At 35.3% G+C, this 22,151-nt stretch overlaps 1 protein-coding gene across 1 annotated transcript in view; it reads right to left on the bottom strand.

Moving 5' to 3' along the window:
- The window catches only part of LOC144974978 (translation machinery-associated protein 7-like), a 30,887-nt gene extending 20,689 nt beyond the window's left edge, over positions 1 to 10,198 (bottom strand). The window contains exon 1 of the mRNA XM_078918558.1: positions 8,626 to 10,198. Coding sequence (XP_078774684.1) covers positions 8,626 to 8,641 — 16 coding nt within the window. The 5' untranslated portion in view covers positions 8,642 to 10,198. The remainder of the gene's footprint in view (positions 1 to 8,625) is intronic.
- Positions 10,199 to 22,151: the final 11,953 nt, after the last annotated feature.

The raw sequence follows: 22,151 nt of genomic DNA, 5'->3' as shown, positions 1-22,151 counted from the left end.
TTGAGTTACTTCTGCATTTATTAATTAAATAGAGTTTGTTGTCAAGAGTTTTGTCCTGTGGATGAAATTTCAACTGTGTTGGTGAGAACGGTGACCATAAAAAAAAAAAAATATTGATATGTCTTTGACAAATTCATTCTATGACAATGATTTTAATTATATAGCCATTTCCAAAAATTGCTAATGAAATGTCTCTTTTTTAATTCCATTTTTCAAGCCAGATAAAGATCAACTCTCTTTGTGGAACCACAGAAAAAGCAGTCGCAAACAAGTGGTGTTGACTTTTCCTGTATTGAGGCGAAAGAACATTTTTTTTCTAGGAGTTTGCGAAAGAAAATTGCTTTTTATTCGGAGCTAGACCTAGATCTATTTTCATCATTTAGCTGTTTTCTTGTCTAAAATAGATTTGATTTTGTAGTTCAAATTGATTTGATACTTCTTATCTCCTCACAAGCAGCATTTAAAATTTTTTTTAAATGAGGGTAGTGCGTCATATCATTCATATTTGCGAAATCATATTTCAAGAATTTTTAATATCTCTATATCTAGAAATCATCTGAATAACCTGTTAAATACAGTAAATAATTAGTTTTTGTGATTACAATGATGAATTTGTAAGGTATAAATCATATTTGACCACAAAATTAGAGTACGGTAATATTTCACTTTTACTTTTCAGCATTTATTTTCTTGGGGAATGGGTTAGCAAATCATTTATACATTTTTAGACAGATCAATCTACACAATTTTCATGTTTTCTTGTTCTATGATGGTCATTAATTTGAAAATTTTATGGATCAGCTTACGCTTCTGTCAAATTAGCGCTTTCTCAACTTTCCGTTTTTATTTTTATTCATTTCTTTTTCTGATTTTCTAATTCTAACAACCATATTCATATTAGATTTATAGATGTCATTTTCATTTAGATTATTTTCAAATTTATTCAGAATTTTTTTATGATGTGTTTTACATCATGGTGGAAGCGTTTTGGGGTAAATTAAAATTAGATAGATTTAGACTAGAGGGTCTAGAAGATATCTATAGACGTCTTGAGAGGTGCGCCGGTGTTACCAATACTTAGCTTCTATACCAGGACAAATCATTCGTTTGGACAGAAAAATAAATAAAAAACTTACCGCTTACCGTCAAAAGCAGTTTAGATTTGAAGATACATTTGTTTTCTATCAAAAAACATTCGGTACTAGACAATCCTTGATGAATATCAAAAGTTGTGTTTGAAATTATATCCTAAATATTTTCATGATTCATTCCTCGCTAAATCGTGTGTGTTTTTCGTCTGTTCAATGGATGGTGCCCCCTAGTGCCTGCCGCCTGCCGCGCAAAACAAAGGTTTTTAAAAAAGTTTATTGAGAAAAAGATACGGAAAAAAGTGTCCCTAGATAGGTATGCAATTTGGTGCATAAGTGCAGTAAAAATTGGTGCGCAAAATTAGTTCGTAGAGGATGCGAGACTGTGTGTGTGTGTGTGGTGTGTGTGAGTATGTGTGTGTGTGTCTCTTTCTTTCTTCCTTTTTTTTTTTGGGAGTGCCTACGTACACGGTAACGGGGCATCTAGCCTCAGGATCTATGTACACGTAAACCGGTTTACCGTTGCAACATTCTGTCAGTGATGGTCCTCACTGTCGTGACCGCGCGCGCTCGTGTGTGTGTGTGAGTTGTTTTTGTTTAATCAAAACAATTTTAACCATTAATGGCGAGACTCCATCTTAAACACCCCAAACTCCAGATCTTAGTCTTAATGTTATCATTAAAAGACAAGCTTTGCGATTTATAGTTTAATTGAAGCCCGAGTCGAAATATACTCTTACTACTGCTCTCTTGGTGGAAACGATTTATTCTGCATAAGCAATCTGGAAAAAAATCAGTGTCACTGTAAAAGGTTAAAATTTCACGAAGTACGCTCCGTGAACACCGCTGTAACAATCCTTTGATCTACGTCATCAGGCAACCCATTGTTTCTTTCATCTTTTCCCATTCCCCCTTACTATCCCCCCGCCCATCTCTCTCTCTCTCTCTCTCTCTTGTCATAATGTTATCCCTTCCCCTTCCCATCTCAATGTAAAATGAAAACGTTCTGTTGTTTGCAGATACATGTATGATTGTTTTGTTTTCTCTCTCTCACTAGGCTAGGATTAAAAACCAAGACATCAGGTAATGGGTGTCTAATGCCAAAGTATAGATTCTCTCTTTGGCCAATTTAGTCACGCATGTGGCAGTCCAGCTATTTACTATGTTCTGCCTATACCACACAATAAGTGGGATTTTGGGGGATGGGTACGAAAGAAATCAAGGTCAGAAGTAACCGTGCACAAGAGCTGTATAGGGAATTGGTTTCTGGGGGTCTTGCAAATACCAAATATTTTATGGAAAGCTCTTTCGAACTCCAAGACGTCTGGTTTGTTTTGCTATCTTGGAACAAACGAAACAGAGATGTCTTGATGTGTGGCCTAGTTGTCTGATTTTGTGACCTGGATGTAAGGTTTTGTGACTTAGATGTATCCTTTTGTGTGTGCAAGCCATGCGGGTAAGTACAGCGATAGCTTGCCAGTTGAGGAAAAAAAAGGAAGAAGCAGCGTATCCGCATTTGAAAAACAAAACAAAAAAAAACCTGAAAAAACAAAACAACTTAACCTTTTAAAGGCGAATATCAATCTTACTTGGACCAAAAATAAAATCTTACCGTTTTCATCAAAAGACAAAAAACAAATTACAATTTAAAAACTTGAGCTTTTATATAGAGCAATATCCACCCAACGTGCTCAAAGCGCTTTTTATCAATATTCTTACTGCTCTTATGGTGGAAACGTTTTTTTTTCTGCGTTAAAAAATAATATAAATGAAGACTATTATTTGAAAAACAAAAAAAATCAGTGTTACTGGCAAAGGTTTAATTGCAGTACTACTGCATCCTGTGAGACTCCTTCGGCACTTGCTAATCATAAAAAAGGAAATAGCAGCAATCAACAATACTAAGGTGAAAAAAAAAAGGTGGGTGGGGGGGGGGGGAAGAGCAAACCCAGTAGCAATGCAACCTTTTAGCGGCGAAATTCGATCTTTGACCTAACACCAAATCTTCTATCATCAAAAGACAAGTAACGGCAAAGCTATTATAGACAATTGAAGTCCGAGTTGCGATAGTCTGACTACTCTCTTGGTGGAAACGCTGTATTCCCCGTTAACAATAATAAAGATAAAAGCAAACTACTATCTAAAAGCAAAAAATTAGCTTCGCTGTTAAGGGGTTAAGAACCCCTGCAACCGCAACTGCCAGCATCCTTGAGATGCTCTACGTCACCAAGGTCACCAATCGACACGTCCCCCTCTCGTCGGCATGCCCCCCCCCCCCTCCACTCTTTCAAGGTGGTGGTGGCGGCGGATAAAAAAGGCCTTTTTTCTTTCATTCAATCAACTTGACTGCTGGTGGACCCTAGGCCTCTCTACGAGTACAAGAAATAATACTCACTTTTTCTCTGCTCCAACGAAAATATCTACCCCCTACCGGTCTAATTATTTGTAGCAGACGACAAATTTCTCAAAACGGTCACGTGACACTGTAAAAACAACACAGGAAGTCCATGAAAGCTTATTTACGGCATTTCCTTTGAACCGTGTAAACAACAAAATTTCGTTTTCATTCGACTCAACGGGTCAGATTGGCCGGTATTTTTTTAACGAACTAAAGTTCTGAAAAATCAAAATGTTTCTTAGAAAGTTGAAAGATGCTAGTTTTTGAAACAGAGGTAGGTTTTTTAAAAAAAATCTTTATATTTTACGTGAATGCATGCTCAAGGCGAGTTGGACGTGCAGCGGAGGTTGGTTGGCCAAAGGCCCACCTCTCTACTCTAGATGTTTTAGAGAGCCTCGCCTTTGGCCGACCAACCTCCGCTGCACGTCCAACTCGCCTTGAGCATGCATTCACGTAAAATATAAAGATTTTTTTTTAAAACCTACCTCTGTTTCAAAAACTAGCATCTTTCAACTTTCTAAGAAACATTTTGATTTTTCAGAACTTTAGTTCGTTAAAAAAATACCGGCCAATCTGACCCGTTGAGTCGAATGAAAACGAAATCTTGTTGTTTACACGGTTCAAAGGAAATGCCGTAAATAAGCTTTCATGGACTTCCTGTGTTGTTTTTACAGTGTCACGTGACCGTTTTGAGAAATTTGTCGTCTGCTACAAATAATTAGACCGGTAGGGGGTAGATATTTTCGTTGGAGCAGAGAAAAAGTGAGTATTATTTCTTGGACTTGTAGAGAGGCCTAGGGTCCACCAGCAGTCAAGTTGATTGAATAAAAGAAAAAAAGGCCTTTTTTATCCGCCGCCACCACCACCGTGAGAGTGGAGAAGGGGGGGGGGTGTTGCATGAAGACGAAAGGGAGACGTGTCGCTTGGTGACCTTGTGTGATGTAGAGCATCTCAAGGATGCTGGCAGCAGTTGCAGGTGTTCTTAACCCCTTAACGGCGAAGCTAATTTTTTGCTTTTAGATAATAGTTTGCTTTTATCTTTATTATTGTTAACGGGGAATACAGCGTTTCCACCAAGAGAGCAGTCAGACTATCGCAACTCGGACTTCAATTGACTATAATCGTTTTGCCGTTACTTGTCTTTTGATGATAGAAGATTTGGTGTTAGGTCAAAGATCGAATTTCGCCGCTAAAAGGTTGCATTGCTACTGGATTTGCTCCCCCCCACCTTTTTTTTTCTTCTTTTTTTTTCACCTTAGTATTGTTGATTGCTATTTCCTTTTTTATGATTAGCAAGTGCCGTAGGAGTCTCACAGGATGCAGGAGTACTGCAATTAACCCTTTGCCAGTGACACTGATTTTTTTGTTTTCAAATAATAGTCTTCATTTATATTATTTTTTAACGCAGAAAAAAAACAAAACGTTTCCACCATAAGAGCAGTAAGAATATTGATAAAAAGCGCTTTGAGCACGTTGGGTGGATATTGCCCTCTATAAAAGCTCAAATTCTTAAATTGTAATTTGTTTTTTGTCTTTTGATGAAAACGGTAAGATTTTATTTTTGGTCCAAGTAAGATTGATATTCGCCATTAAAAGGTTAAGTTGTTTTGTTTTTTCAGGTTTTTTTGTTTTGTTTTTCAAATGCGGATACGCTGCTTCTTCCTTTTTTTTTCCTCAACTGGCAAGCTATCGCTGTACTTACCCGCATGGCTTGCACACACAAAAGGAAACATCAAGGTCACAAAACCTTACATCCAGGTCACAAAATCAGACAACTAGGTCACACATCAAGACATCTCTGTTTCGTTTGTTCCAAGATAGCAAAACAAACCAGACGTCTTGGAGTTCGAAAGAGCTTTCCATAAAATATTTGGTATTTGCAAGACCCCCAGAAACCAATTCCCTATACAGCTCTTGTGCACGGTTACTTATGACCTTGATTTCTTTCGTACCCACCCCCAAAATCCCACTTATTGTGTGTTATAGGCAGAACATAATAAATAGCTGGGCTGCCACATGCGTGACTAAATTGGCCAAAGAGAGAATCTATACTTTGGCATTAGACACCAATTACCTGATGTCTTGGTTTTTAATCCTAGCCGAGTGAGAGAGAAAAAACAAAACAATCATACATGTATCTGCAAACAGCAGAACGTTTTCATTTTACAATGAGATGGGAAGGGGAAGGGATAACACTATGACAAGAGAGAGAGAGAGAGAGAGAGAGAGAGAGAGAGAGAGAGAGAGAGAGAGAGAGAGAGAGAGAGAGAGAGGGGCGGGGGAATGGGGGGGGGGGGGGATAGTAAGGGGGAATGGGAAAAGATAAAAGAAACAATGGGTTGCATGATGACGTAGATCAAAGGATTGTTACAGCGGTGTTCACGGTGCGTACTTTGTGAAATTTTAACCTTTTACAGTGACACTGATTTTTTTCTCCAGATGGCTTATGCAGAATAGATCGTTTCCACCAAGAGAGCAGTAGTAAGAGTATATTTCGACTCGGGCTTCAATTAAACTATAAATCGCAAAGCTTGTCTTTTAATGATAACATTAAGACTAAGATCTGGAGTTTGGGGAGTGTAAGATGGAATCTCGCCATTAATGGTTAAAATTGTTGTTATTTTTTTTAAAAATAACACACACACACGAGCGCGCGCGGTCACGACAGCGAGGACCATCTATTGCTTGTGTTGCAACGGTAAACCAGTTTACGTGTACGTAGATCCTGAGGCTAGATGCCCCGTTACCGTGTACGTAGGCACTCCCAAAAAAAAAAAAAAAGAAAGAGACACACACACACATACACACACAGAGTCTCGCATCCGCTACGAACTAATTTTGCGCACCAATTTTTACTGCACTAATGCACCAAATTGCATACCTATCTAGGGACACTTTTTTCCGTATCTTTTTCTCAATAAACTTTTTTAAAAACCTTTGTTTTGCGCGGCAGGCGGCAGGCACTTGGCACTAGGGGGCACCAACCATTGGACAGACGAAAAAAAAACACGATTTCGCGAGGAATGAATCATGAAAATATTTAGGATATAATTTCAAACACAACTTTTGAAATTCATCAAGGATTGTCTAGTACCGAATGTTTTTTGATAGAAAACAAATGTAGCTTCAAATCTAAACTGCTTTTGACGGTAAGCGGTAAGTTTTTATTTATTTTTCTGTCCAAACGAATGATTTGTCCTGGTTATAGAAGCTAAGTATTGGTAACACCGGCTCAGCTCTCTAGTTTTAGTTTTAATTTTAAAAATAATTTTTTTCCTGTCGATCTAGGGAGTTTAATAGAAATTCTAAATGTACCTCACACACTTGAAACCAATGTCATATGAAAGAGCTGGCAACACAGATTACAAAACAGTTTGAATTTTGTTTGTATCTTGATTAGAAATGTAGTTACGGCAGTTCAAAGTCTGAAATTTCAGACCGATTTTTACCCCAAAATTACCATTGCAAAGTTGTGACCGAAATCGCGTGATGTTAATAAAAAATGGTTAAAACAGTCAATATGGAGTTCTTATATATTGTATACCAAAATGTTCGTCTTATCGAGGACAATGCATTTACATTAATAAAGAGGAAGATAAACATTTCAAATTAACACATTATTACATAATATGACGCAAATGTTACATAATCAAAAACTCGGCTAGACGTAAGAAACAATTTGCTCTATCACTTTTGGATTTATCCCCAATATCTCATTGAAACAATTGCAAATAATTCCCCTCTTCTAATTAATACATAGAGAATAAAAAAGGGTTTGAGAGTATTTAAATGAAAAGATATAAACATGTTGTGTAATGTCATAATGAGTTTATTTTTACCTATGGCAATTTAATTGCATATAAATAAAATGGTAGATTGAAAAAGTTCAAATAAATTGAAACAGATTCCCTATTATACCTAATTAGAAGGAAAGTTCTGGCTTTTAATACTTTAAAAAATTCTGCTGAACCACTTTGGGTTTATTGCTATTACATCATTTGAACTGACAATTAATATAATTTTATCCCCCCACCCCCTCCCCCCTTCTCTCTCTATATATGGGGGTGTCAAAACTAATAGAACTTCTTACCATAATAATTATTAAGGCTAAGGCCTTTAGAATATGGATACAAATGATAAACATATCTAAACATATGGGAAAGAAACTTGATGACTTGATGGCAAAGTAAAATAAAATTAAATTAAAGCAATTGGTATTTTTAAAATATCGATATTATTAATATCGGATTTCACAAAGAGAAGAAATATACGAACTTTTAAAACAAAAACTATAAAAAGCCTATAAATAAAGTTGGAAAGTATGTATTCAAAATAAAAACATAGCAAATAATAGTACTGAAAATATTATGGACTAAATTTAACATAATACATAACTAAGTTTAAAATATCGATATGAATATCGATATCGTCCGGCAGCCATGATGAGAAGATAATGTAAACAAGGCATTTCGGCGCAGAGTTAAAAGGTGTCTGCGCATCGATATAGAGCCCTGAAATTTGGCATGAATAAAGTTTAGATGTTATTCTAAAAACAGGCGTTTAAATTTTTAAAACACACGCGGTAAATAAAAAAATAAATGCATTTGAAAATTGCCAAATTTTAACTTCATATAACTTCTGAAATTATCAATGGATTTTTCCTTAATTGGCACCATTTAAAAGGAAATTGAAAGACGAAAATAATGATATCAAAATATCTGCGATATTCCTCTTTATAACGAAGTTATGCATCTTTAATTGAACCCCCCAAAACGCGAACGGCAATTTTCGGTCACAACTTGCCTATGGGCGAGTTGGGTCAAATTTGACTGCCACTGCTGCTGCTCACTAAACTGCCTAGTCGATCCGATATTCTAAACTAAGAATTTCTTATTCTTTTCATGACTAGCGGTAAAAAAATGCAAGCAACTAAGCATCACACGAATAGTCAAAAATTCGTCGTCCGTCAATAGTCAATAGCCAAACAACAAATTGGAACACATTGTCACATGTTCATTGACATTGTTGTTGTGAAACACCATTCAATGAATAAAATAATTAACGTTCCCACCCTTTCACTCCGACTCCACCCACCAGCCATAGAGTTTGACAGACCGTTACCGTCTAATATCACTTTACCTTCCCTTCCAGACATGTTAAGACCAATTTCCAAATGTTTAAATAAAGAAAACTAGAACTGTCGCCTGCTGGTACTTCTGGCGGGTAAGACTCACAAGAGTGATGAAAGAGAAAAGAAGGTTGTGAAGTGAAATGGCAATTTCCTTTTTTCGTAATTCGCATCTAGGAGTCGGTCCCAACTTTTAGCGTCCAATGGGAATATAGATATACGGTTAAATGTATCTCTTCAATTGAAACCTATATTTTTACTAAAGCTGATGTAACTGTACTAAGAGCATTACATTTTGTTTTCTTTGGTTACATTCACACAAGGAGATAACTTTAAGACATTTATTACCAGACGTTATACGAATATTCGACAGAACTCATTTATCCAACGGACTGCCAGGACATGGAAAGCAATTGGTTTTAATAGAAGACATACGTAATTAACGCTTTCAAAAATTCAGTTGAGAGAGAACTCCATGCCTTGAAATATGTCCTACGTTGAATGAGTAATCCACAAAAATGAATATAACAGTTTCAAAGAAGAACAATATACCAAACACGGAAGGTACTAAATAGTTAGTTTCCAGTACACACAGAGATGCCTCAGAGAAACCAAACGTACTACACAAGAACTGTAGAATTTAATAAGAAATAATGGCAAAGGGCCACACACATCACTGTGAATCAATCCCAGCACATCATTGAGACATTGGTTTTCAGAGTGAGTAGGAAAGGGAGACCTGTGTTGCTTTCCCTTGGTACAAAATTCACAAAATTTTGTTTTCTTCTTGTGATCAAAATCAAACTTTGATACCATCTTCTTTTGTGACAGTTTACACAAATTATCAGCTCCAAAATGACCAAATCTGCAAAGCCACAAGTCTTCCTTTGACACACTCTGACCACCATCATCAAGAGAAACATATTCATGTTTACTTTCAACACTCATAACAGAATTATAGTCGGTGTTTGGCCTGGTTTTACTAGGCATACATTTCACAATAAACGGATTGTCTTCTTGATCATAATTTGCATAAGCAAGAGTTCTTTTTTCATTCATGATTTTTCCTGAAGCTTGGGAGAAAGTTACACTTCTCCCGTGTTTCAGGATTTTGGCTACACTTATCAAATTATGAGCAAGTTCAGTTACACAAATCACATCATTTAAGATGCACTTTTCACACTCTAAATCCAGGTGAACTTTACCAATTCCAACTGAATTAATTTTGTGTCCATCTCCTAAAGTAACAACTAAATTGTCAGTTCTTTGGAATTCATGAAAAATTGTAATGTCATTACACAAGTGCGAAGTTGCTCCTGAGTCCAAGATCCACTTATTATCTAGTGTTTCACAGAGTTTGCCGGATAAACATTGTTCTTCCACAAGTAAAGATGATGGCTTTGAATTCGACGAAATCTTCTTTTTGTGTTGTCTTAACAACGGGCAAGAGTTCTTATAATGTCCGTCTTTATGACAGTGATAACACTTTCCTTTTAAAGCTGTTTTTACTCTTCTGCCAGCGCTCTTCACTTTCATAACCTCTTCAGGCTGATGGACCATTCTATCCATGGAACACCGTGTGTGTGTGTGTGTGTGTGTGTGTGTGTGTGTGTGTGTGTGTGTGTGTGCGTCTGCGTGGGAAAGGGATACGCAAAATTTAACACCTACTCGCCAGCCGCCAAGGATTACGTATTCATTTCCTGAGCAGTCAATTGGGTATTTAAAAAATAATAATGACAAATAATCTAATTGCGATAAATTTGAAAACCTCATTGTTGGAATCAGCTTGAAAAGTGAAGAAAAATTGTCTTTGTCTCATAAAAATCAGTCGAGAAATAACCTTTTGTGTAATAGATTTGATTTTGAAAACAGCTTTCTCAAATTTTATAATTTTATGATAATTTCCTTATTTCCCAGTCGATGTTCTTGATTTATATATCGTTTTTTTCATTTCTCAATGAGACGAGCGCACTGATGTAACTCGATTGATTCAAGAGTTTAAAACACAGATTTCGTGTTTTGATTGTGAATCCAGCCTTACTAAGAATTCACGAGCGTTGAGATAGTGACGTAACAATACAAACAAGACCTCGTTCTCCACGCCACAGTAGGGCTTCCATTCATCGCTTTCGGTCAACCGTGGTCTTTGAAGTTACACAACATATACCGCCTGTGATGCCTGTACATAAATCAAGGGCTGAGCTGTCTCATGTTGACAAGAGAGCTATCAAAAGAGCAATCGTTGATTCGTCAAAAACTCAGGATTTCATATATGGACATAAGTTCTGGAAAGCGATACCCACCCACCTGTCAGTGGACAGAACTGATATGATGAAATTAGGGCTCCATAAAATGTTATATCATGGTAGGCTCCACCCTCCATTTCTATTCTGTCGTAGATGTAGACGGCGATAGCATTTCCGATATCATAATGACAAGTGGGCAAAGGGTTAAAGCTTCCAAACAATCCCAATCGTCATCTATCTCTAATCGGCCCCGTTAGCGCCCCGATGCGCAATCTGTCTAGTGTCGCAAACGTCGTAAAACCCTTAAAAACATTCAAGATCGTGATATAGTTATCAGACTGGAGCTCAACATTCGTAGTTTTTACGAAATTTCGTAGTAGAAGCAAATCTGGTAATCAATCAGAACCTGACTTTTTATTTCCTGGAAACGAAATAGTACCTATGTCAAACATTCCTTACTTCTCAATGGGCTACCAGAGAGCCTATATAACTAATTACATAATATCATATAGTAGTAGTAGTAGTAGTAGTAGTAGTAGTAGTAGTAGTAGTAGTAGTAGTAGTAGTAGTAATAGTAATAGTAGTAGTAGTAGTAGTAGTGATGGTGGTATTGCGGGATAAAAAATGTTTTGGGTTTGTGACTCAACAACGATATAGATATCCTACTGAAAACAGGTCTTACCATTCATCGCGCCTGGAAGACAACAATAAAGTAAGGCAAAGACCTCGTACTTTCTTTCCAGATTCGAAGCCATCAAATCCTGCAAACAATTTGGCATCTGTAATGATCTACATACTTGGACGTGGAAGATGCAATTCATTACCATCAACACACACAACCCCCCCCCCCCCCCAAAAAAAAAAAAAAAAAAAAACAAAAAAAAACAAAACAAAACAAAACAAACAAACAAAAAAAAAAAAAACAAAAACAAACAATTATCATCTCATCTTAAGAACAACGGTTTGGACCAACTTTTCCAGTCAGCCTACAAATAGCATCACAGAGTACTGTACGGTGTTTCTTAAAATCTTTAATGACTTGTTATATAATGCCATGCTAACAAAATCAACGAGTTAGGACTTAGATCTTTTAGCTGCCTCTGACACCATTGACCATGGCACTTTATGAAGAAGACTAGAAAATACGTTCGGCCCTTAAATGGTTAACATCATATTTACAGGATATCGACGGTAGACTGTCGTGGTCAATGGTATTCAGTCAGAACAAGTTTTGCTAAGCTTTGGAATGCCACAAAGCTCTCTTTTTGGCCCTGTCCTTTTCACTCTATATAGGCAGCCCCTTTCTATTTCTAGTGTGATATTCAGATTCAATCTGAGTTATCATTTTTATGCAGATGATACGCAAATGTATGATTCAGTACCCCTTAGTAATTTACAATCCTTAATACAACGACTTTCGAGCTGTTTTAACGAGATTTAATATTGGATATACCAAAACAAGTTAAAACTAAACGATAATAAAACTGAGATCTTGATGTTTGGAAGGCTGAGTATCACTAAACAGGCAAATAAATCAGCTATTACTCTCGGAAAAAGTACGATCGAATTTTCTAATCAAGCAAAAAACCCTGGGCCATAATTGATAAAGATCTTTCCATAACAAGCCATGTGGATAACACCATACAATCTAGATAACATGTACATAAAAATGAAAAAAATTTATTTTAAAATTCGTCATTTAATACCAAATCTTATAGCAGAGCTTTTGATTAATTTCATTGTTTTATCCAAATTGGACAATTGTAACACCCTCTGGGCGAATTTAGCTAAAGACAAAATGTGTAAACTTCAGGTTGTTAAAAATAACGCAGCCAGACTCATTGTATACCATAAACACAAATACCGGTCAGTAACTCCGCGAGTTACATTGGCCTCCTTTGGAGAAAAGAGTTGCCTATAAGATTTGTATTGTTGTCTACAAATCCTTGAGTACTAACAATCCCTCCTATATTAACGACCTTCTGAACATCTATGTCCCCAATAGAAACGAGGTCAAACAATGACCAATCAATCCTTGTCAAACCTAAGACCTTGCGTAAAGTAGATAGATGAGCAATCCTTTCAATTTTCGGCGCCACATTTTTGGAACTCTCTCCCATCACATGTTAGATGATTGTTTGTTTTTGTTTTTAAAGGTTTTACGGCAACACATTAAGTGCCAGTAAAAAGGAAGGAAATGGGATAGTAAAAAGTTCTAGAATTACAATTAAAGCACAAAAGAATAGGTGAGACAAAAAGGAATTGGTTTAAATAGGGAACAGATGTAGATTCCAAGAGCACACCATCAAAGTACTTAGTTTGAGATCACCTAAAAGTCTCATCCAGACACAAGCACAGGTCCCAAGAGGAATACACTCAAATGTTTACAAATCATATAATATAATATGTAAACTAAACACAGTACAATGGATAACAGAGAGATGATTTACAAGGAAAAAAATATCATCTCCCAAAACTATAACTTTACATTCGACTGTTTCCCTCCCAGCCAAGGAACTCCGGCCAGGGCAAGGACAAAACCAAGTAATCTCATTCCAAGACAACGACAGGAAACAATTGGAAAACGGGTTGGGGGGATAGAAGACACAGCATGTACCTACCTCCCTGCCCATTATAGGAGGTCAGGATCCCCAACCAGACAATTAAAGTACCCAAGAAAAAGGAAGACAAAGGGGAATTAGGTCAAAAGGGGAACAGATGTAGATTCCAAGAGCACACCATCAATATAATTAGATTGAGATCACTTAAATGTCTCATCCAGACACAAGCACAGGTCCCCGCTAAGAGGAAAACACTCAAATGTTTACAAATTATATGTAAAACAAAAATAATACAGTGCATAACAGAGAGATGATTTACAAGCAAAATAATATCATCTCCCAAAACTATATACATTCAACTGTTTCCCTCCCAGTCAAGGACTCCGGCCTGGGTCAGGAAAAATCAAAGTAATCTCACTCATAGACAAAGACAGAAAGCAATTGGAAAACATATACATGGGGATAGAAGACACTACAAGTACCTCCCTGTCCACTATGGGAGGTCAGGAACCCTACCCAGTTAGATGATTGGATTCGTTGACAACTGTCAAATCTCGCTTAAAGTTTTATCTTTTTACGTCAAATGGTGCTATACTATTGTCATGTTTTGTTATCGTTAAATTGAATTCTTATCACTTTTCCATCTACACTTGTCTTACTGTAATATGGTTTGTTTTATATCACCGTAAAGCGCTTAGAGCCTGTGTCAACGGAGTGAAGCGCTATATAAATGATATTTATTATTATTATTATTATTATTATTATTATTATTATTATTATTATTATTATTATTATTATTATTATTATTATATCCCATCAAAAGATTTCCATACCTCGGAAAAGAAAACTCAAATCTCAGAATGAACAAAAATAAAAACATGAACACTGGAGCAAAAATTGTACAGATTGATCAAGAGAGAATGTAACGTATGACAATTGTTTCATTGATATGGAACACGAAATACAATGTGTGTCTAATGCCAAATACCATCCCAAAGTCTCTTTATTTCAAATAAGGCAAAGCTCCAATACCTAATAGTGATGGTTGTTGTCGTGATGATGATATGTAGGTGGTTGTGGTAGTATTGTGATGAAGATGTTTTTGTTTTGTTTTTTTAAAAAGGATTTTACGGCGCTTGCAACACATTTAGGTTATATCAACGCCAGTAAAGAGGAAGAAAATGGGATAGTAAAAAGTTCTAGAATTACAATTAAAGTACCCAAGAGAAAGTAAGACAAAGGGGAACAGGGAACAAATAGGGATCAAATGTAGATTCCAAGAGCATACCACCAATGTACTTAGTTTGAGATCACCTCCAAGCACAAAATTCAATCCAACAAATACACTCAAATGCTTACTTTATACATTCAAAATAACAGATATAATAATACATAACAGAGAGATGATTTACAAGGAAAAAAATATCATCTCCCAAAACAACAACTATACATTTGATTGTTTCCCTCCCAGCCAGGACTCCGGACAGGGCAGGACAAAACAAAGTAATCTCATTCCAAGACAAAGACAGAAAGCATGTTGGAAAACAGATATTGGGGGATAGAAGACACAGTATGTACCTCCCTGCCCACTATGGGAGGTCAGGAATCCCATCCAGGTAATAATGATGTGGTGGTGGTGGTTGTAGAAGGAAAGGTAATGATGTGGTGGTGGTTGGAGTAGTTGTGCTTATGATATGAGTCCAACGCACCAACCAATCGGCCATGGCACCTCCTAAAATTATCGATATCTCCAGGATTTCTCTATGTTATGTCAGAGTATACGGGTGCAATGTATCCAGTTGAGGGAGATAGGTATAACAAGTGTTTTTTCCTCTTTGTGAGTATACAGGTGCAATGACCCAGTTGAGGGGGACTGTATACAAAATATGTTGAGGGTTATATGCTTTTATGTGTTAAAAAATTAAACAATGTTTTATTCAGAGATGTTTCATAAATCGTACACATTATGTTTCCATTTTCCTCAATTTGCCACGAGTCAGACCCTGGGGGTGGGAGATGGGTGGGCAATGGTAACACAACAGAGTCAAAAAGCTGTTAGGTTGTCACCAGCCTGTCTGCCACTCGGCTGCTGCGCTGACCACAAGTCCTCTATGAAGAATTCGGTAGTCTGAGTACAAAAACAAAAAGAGTAACGATGTTCTTACGGTTTATAATTCACATTTTTATTTGTAATACCAACTGCTGTGATGATGAAGAATAAAACACAACTATATGCATAATTGTCGACTTCATTAATATTTAATCAATCAGAATTAAATGCAATTATTCCCTCACATTATAAATAAGATTTGACAGTTAAAAAAAAAACCCCAAATAATTGCCTACAGTCTTAGCTTCTCATTCCATCTTCCGATTTTAATTAACTGAACTTGATTAAAAATTTTAAAGAGGAAAAACAAAATAACAAACATGAAGACTCCCCTCCCCCCCAAAAAAAAACACCACAAAAAAAACAACAAACGAACAAAACAAAAAGACAACAAACAAAACACATCGAAAAAAAAAAAAAATTACAATTTACCACAAGTTTGTTCTGAATTCTAAATTTTTAGCATTGAACTCAGTAAGTTATATTTTATACTAGTAAACAGGTCAAAACCATTCAAAGGATAATTAATTCTGATTCTAGTTCTTAAAAAAATAAAGATCTACTCAAACTCTTTCAGGAATAGTAATGTTTAAAAAGCTCCAACATATCGATTACCAGTAGTTCTATACATTTATAATAATATAGTACTCATAGTCTGAAGTCAAGCTCCATTCTTCAATAAAAAAATTAAAAAGCAAACAATGCTTTGTGGCATGTCGACTCTCTCCAAACAATCAACACCAATATTCAATATCAATAATACATACATTGGAGATTGCACATTATAATTATAATTGTAAATTAATGCACTTTCTTGCATATTTTAGCCCGTAAGCAATGGTCAAACAGAATCTTGTATCACTTGCAGCATGGCAAGCTCAGCTTGGTGCATAGTTTCAAGAGTTTTCTAAATCATTTCCACATATTACTCCACAACGTAAGAACAGATTGTAATCAAAACAGACATCTATGATAGACAGTGTGTTTCAATCAGGAAGTGACTTCAAAACCTGCTAAGTCGCATTTTTTCATTCAGAAAAAACTACATTTTTGTATCAATTATTATGTAACAAAGAGAAATAAACTCTTTGCAAAGATACTGATATTTACAAACATTTTGATATGTCATAGCTAATACTTCAATGTAAAAAAAATATTCTTGATATTGATATGTAGAAATGAATACAATTTTTAAATGTATTGTTTTAGTGGGTTTTCATTTAATTATTCATCAATAAAAATGAATTTAAACATGAAAAGCAACAAATTTTCGTTTCTTATTTCAGAGTGATGTCACTATATTAATTGTTTTACACTCTCATAGAATTTGTGATAGCATTGGACATCTTGAAGATGGATAGTGCAAAGGGGTGACTAAAAGTGGTCTTTGAAGTAGGTAGTCAAATATTTAATTTTCTTGCGTTGATAATAAAGGAAAGAAAGCAGATATAAAATTTTGCTGTTTTCACTAAGTGAAACTCCTCTGTAAAAGAGATTTCCCATGTTATGTCCGTTTTAAAATTATCTATAGTAAACAAGACACAATGGGCCGTGGCATTAGGCATTGAGTACAATGTCGTATCCAGTCACCAATTGGCATCCGCAAAAGTAAATAAGTGCAGTCACACACTGTCAAGTCACATTAGGCAAGAAAGGGTTAAGGTGTCCAAAAGATGACTAGAGAGTGTTAATTCATTTTGTTTGTGGATGTGATCCAGCAGGTTTGAACGTCACCTCCTCAATTAGTTGTTTGTATTTTAGAGGCTTAACAGCTCTGGCAACACATGTGGGTCATTTAGGCACCAGGAAAAGAAAGATGATAGATTGAGATAAAAAGGAGAACAGGAATAGATGATGAAAGAAATGTTTGGTTGTTTTTAAGGGTTTTACAGCGCCTGTAAACAGGAAGAAAATCAGACAGTCAAAAACTTATAGATAAACAGTTAAAGGCACTCAAGAAAAAGTAAGACAAAAGTGACACAGCAAAAGTGATCTCTCGGCCCACCATGGGAGGTCAAAAGACCCCAACCAGGGAAAGTAATGCACCTATGTACTTAGTCCTAGACAAAAATAATCAATTAGCCTGGATCTTTACCAACATTGAAAATACATTTGTATTATCACTAACCACACATCATTAATGATACTTAATATAGATTAACATATAAACATAAGACAGAGAGATCTCATAAAAAATGCAAGACAACAGTGACATGATGGCATCCATAAGCCGTGATCTTCTATCAGCCTTTGAGTACTACAGTTCATCTATAAATCAAATTATACCCAAATGTTTTTCCAAGAATACACTTCACAGGATATGGTCACTGTCATCTTTTTTTTCAAACTGGGCAGGGGAAAAAATCCAGGCAAAACTATTTTATCTCATTAGGAAGATGGTTGCAGAGAGTACCACGTTGCCTCAGCGTATGAACTCTGCAGTTGTATGAAACAGCAAAGTTTGTGTTATTTCACTCAAAGTACAGCATTGTTGATTGTTCACAAGTAAATACTTTGTTAATTACATTGACATTGGCATGATGTGCCGTGCACTTGTTTCAAAACTCCACCATTTTTCTTATATGTCAAAGCAAACCTGTAACAGAATTATTGCTCAATTCGAGACTCAACATGCTTACACTGCTCTTGGGTCAAATAATGCATAGAATAACGTAAGAAAATTGGTTAGGAACAGATGTGGGCACAATTTATATAATATAACCACTATAAATATTGCCGAACATCAAGAAACCTGTATTAAAATAACATCATGTACATGTGTAGACCATATATTATTCACATTCATATAAAAGCATTTTGCTAGATCACTATTTCGAGTAGTAAGTAATGTGTAGTAGATTTACCATATCTAGAGAACACTTATACATCTTTCTGTCTCAACCTCTCTGTCTCTCTCTTTCTCAATCTCTGTTTATCTCCCTGTGTTTGTCTCTTATCAAGTCTTACCCCCTCTCCTTCTCTTTCTCTGTTTGTCTGTCTGCTACCCCCCCCCCCCCCTCTCTCTCTCTCTCTCTTTCTCTCACCATCTCTCTCTCTCTCTCTAGTCACCAAAATTTAATGGTAAAACAGTACAAGACATATGCTGTGATCATCACATAAATGCAAACTATAAAACTTACATAAATATGTCATAAAAATATAGCTAAGTTATCATTTTGTAGATTGCTCATAAAAATGTGATGTACAGTATAAATAAAAATACTATAATAATAATAATAATAATATTGATGATAATAATCATAATATTAATAATAACGATAATAATAATAATAATAATAATAATAATAATAATAATAATAATAATAATAATAATAATAATAATAATAATAATAACAATAGTAATAATGATGATGATGATGATGATGATGATGATGATGATGATGATGATGATGATGATGATAATATGCATGTCATTTCAAGAATATTAGATGTTGTCTATACACGCCAGAAATAAATAAATAGTAAAAATTCTAAAAAAATAAAAATAAAAAAATAAAAATTATTCTGTGCATATGGCATCGCCGAAAGGCGTTCAAATTATAACATGAAAATAAATCAGTGTAAAAAATCAAGGAATATTTATGTAAAAAATGGGCCAGATTGTATTGAAACAGTATTAGTATGTATAAGATCGATATGGAAAAATTAATGAGTGATGTGTTTAGCAGGTCATTTCAGCGTCAGTAAAACGGAAGATGATAGGAGAAAGTTGAAGATCTGAAGTAAAAGTATGAAAGAAAAAGTAAGACCACTGGTTCTTGATTTACTTCAATTACGATTTGTTTGTTTTTGTTTTTAAGGGTTTTACAGCATTTGTAACACAATTAGGTCATTTCAGCACATGTAAAAAGGCAAATGGTAGGGGGTAAGTTGTAAATCTGAAGTTAAAAGCACCACAAAGGGGGCTGGTTGAATAAGAGAACTAAAGATTCCATGAGCAATCCATTGATGTGCCCATTTTGACATTACCTAAAAGTCTCATCCACAAGCAAAGGATCCCGATATGTGAAGGATACACTTAAATGTTTACTAAGTATATATTCAAAACTAAAAACAAAAATAGCACCTAACAGAGAGATGATTTACATGGGAAAAAAATCTTTCCAAAAAACGGTATTTTACATTTCTCTGTACACCTCTCAGCTTAGGATCCTTGCCAGGACTAGAAAAAAAAAAAACAAAACAAAAAAAACCCCAAAACAAACGTGTAATCTCATCCCAGGACAAAGGCAGAGAGAAACATGAAAAGGAATAATAGATTTGGGGGATAGAAGACACGGCAAGTGACCTCACTGCCATCATTGGAGATCAGAAGACCCACCCAGTGAGTATTGGCGTGTTTTTCCAGCAACAGGCTCATAACAGCACAATGATTGATTTAGCAGCACAGCAATGGAGAACATTGACCAATACCAATTGAGGATTGCTTAAAATTATCTAACTAAATTTTACATTGAGTTTTCAAACATGTTATTCAACAAAGATGAAGTTAATTACAAATTTTGTACACAGATCTTAATATTCCAAAAACAAAAAACAAAAAAGATTTTAATGAAATAAGTAATTAAGTAACATGTAGAGAAGTGGATTTCACAAATAGATAAATATACACTATAAATCAAGAGATATAACTGATAAAGATCATATATAGAAATGGTTATAGACGGATTGAAATGACATTGAGAAATTGGAGAGCACCATCAAATTTGTTTACAAGTGGCAAGGGTCAAGTTATTTCAATATCTGACAAAAATCATAATTATCAATACAGAAATTACATTACAGATTCAAATACCATACACAATTCCATTGAAACAGTTCATTCTACCTCAAGAAATCATCAACTCTATCAGGCTTCCAATCACTGGTCCCGAATAAGGCAGTAAAATGAGGGATCGCCCATGTTTAATTAATTGTGAGGTCATTTGTCACCTATCAACGTGACTACAAAAATCATGTTCTAGAATATAAACTATGATTTTCAAATGATAATGAAATTGAGTATTAGAGTAGAGAAATATAAGCTAGCATTATGTCTAAAGTTTGGTTATAGAAATTCCTAAACAATTGTTATTAATAGTTAGATTAAACTGAACAGATCTATTTCTTGCGAGCAGACCTCATTACACAAATTACACGACTTTCAATCATATCAGAACATTAATACATTTACGATGGTTCATTGTTTGTTTTTATGGGCTTTACAGCGCTTTCAACACTTTAGGTCAATTTAACACCAGTAAGAAAAGTATAGGGTAGAATAGTCAAATGATTTAGACAAAACTAACAAACACTGACAAATAAAGTTAGTTTAGAGGGACAATTTCAACAGAGTTCAGCATAAAATATAAGGGCAATATATTTTTGTGTCTTGTCCAAAACCACCCACCTATGAGTCCATGACAATACTACTTGATTTCTGCCAATAAAGTACTCAAATAGTCAATTTAAAAATCATTATATTTAAGAACTAAATAATGGCAAATTATATTATGGAGAGATGATTTAAAAGATAGGATTTGATTGTTTTCCTCTCGGCAAAATATTATACGAAGGTGGATTCATTCCAGACAAGTACACAACTCGAGATGAAAAGGGCAAACAATATAGTGTAGGGCAGTAGAAGAAATAAGGGAGGATGGGGACAGATGTAGATTACATCAGTTTAGGAACAATAACATTCTCCTATCTTAATGAGAGTTCATCCACCACAAATTGGTTCATTAATATGATATATCATATAAAATCAAATTACAAAGGCATAAATAGGAATCACACATTGATTTGAGCTGTGGTGCTTGCAACACTATCAGTCATTTAAGCGCCAGAAAAAAGAAAACAGTCAAAAGATTTAGATCAAGCTGTAAAGCATTTATGTAAACAATTAAGATAGAGGAGATGATTTCAACAGAGATCATGTATGGATCCAAGAGCATTATATCCTTTATTTAGTCTACAACACTTAAAATTACCAAGTTAAGTCTAAAACCACTTAAAAGTCATACACTGACACTGGTACAGGATCCCTGCCAAAAGGAATACACTCAAGTGGTTACAGAATAAGCATTAAATAGCATTCCAGGACAAAAATCTATAATAGAGAGATTATTTACAAGGGAAAAAAGATGAATCCATCTGACTGTTTCCCTCTCAGAAAAATACTCAAGACAGGATCCAGGCAAAACCAGATGGTCCAATTACAGTACAAGGAAACAAAGCCTCATGGAAAGGACAAATGATTTAGGGGAGAAGAGAGAGCGATGAAGACTTCATGTGCCCGGAGGGAGGGTGGTGATGGAGGTTCCAATGTTCCCCTGCTTAAAGGTGAATTCCACCTGCCTCATCACAAATACTTGACTTAGATAGACTTTTTCAGAGATAACATAACATATAACATATTTATTAACTGCAGAGTGCATCATTGCCTTTAGAAAAATTCTGTCAGACATACTTATATTGTTTTCTTAATTCATCAAAAAGCATGATGTGCAAATGTTAGCATCAGCCTTCTATAATGACAAATTATTCTTTCCATTTAGCAAACTGTGTTAACTACGATTTCCCCATGCCTTGTTGCCTTTCCTTCAAAATCGGTGTGA

Source organism: Berghia stephanieae, chromosome 6 (assembly GCF_034508935.2).
Source record: "Berghia stephanieae isolate SIO BIC M18660-M18661 chromosome 6, UCSD_Bste_1.3, whole genome shotgun sequence".
NCBI lineage: Eukaryota > Metazoa > Mollusca > Gastropoda > Nudibranchia > Aeolidiidae > Berghia > Berghia stephanieae.
The sequence above is the reverse complement of the archived record's forward strand: the minus strand, read 5'-3'. Positions and strand labels throughout refer to the sequence as shown.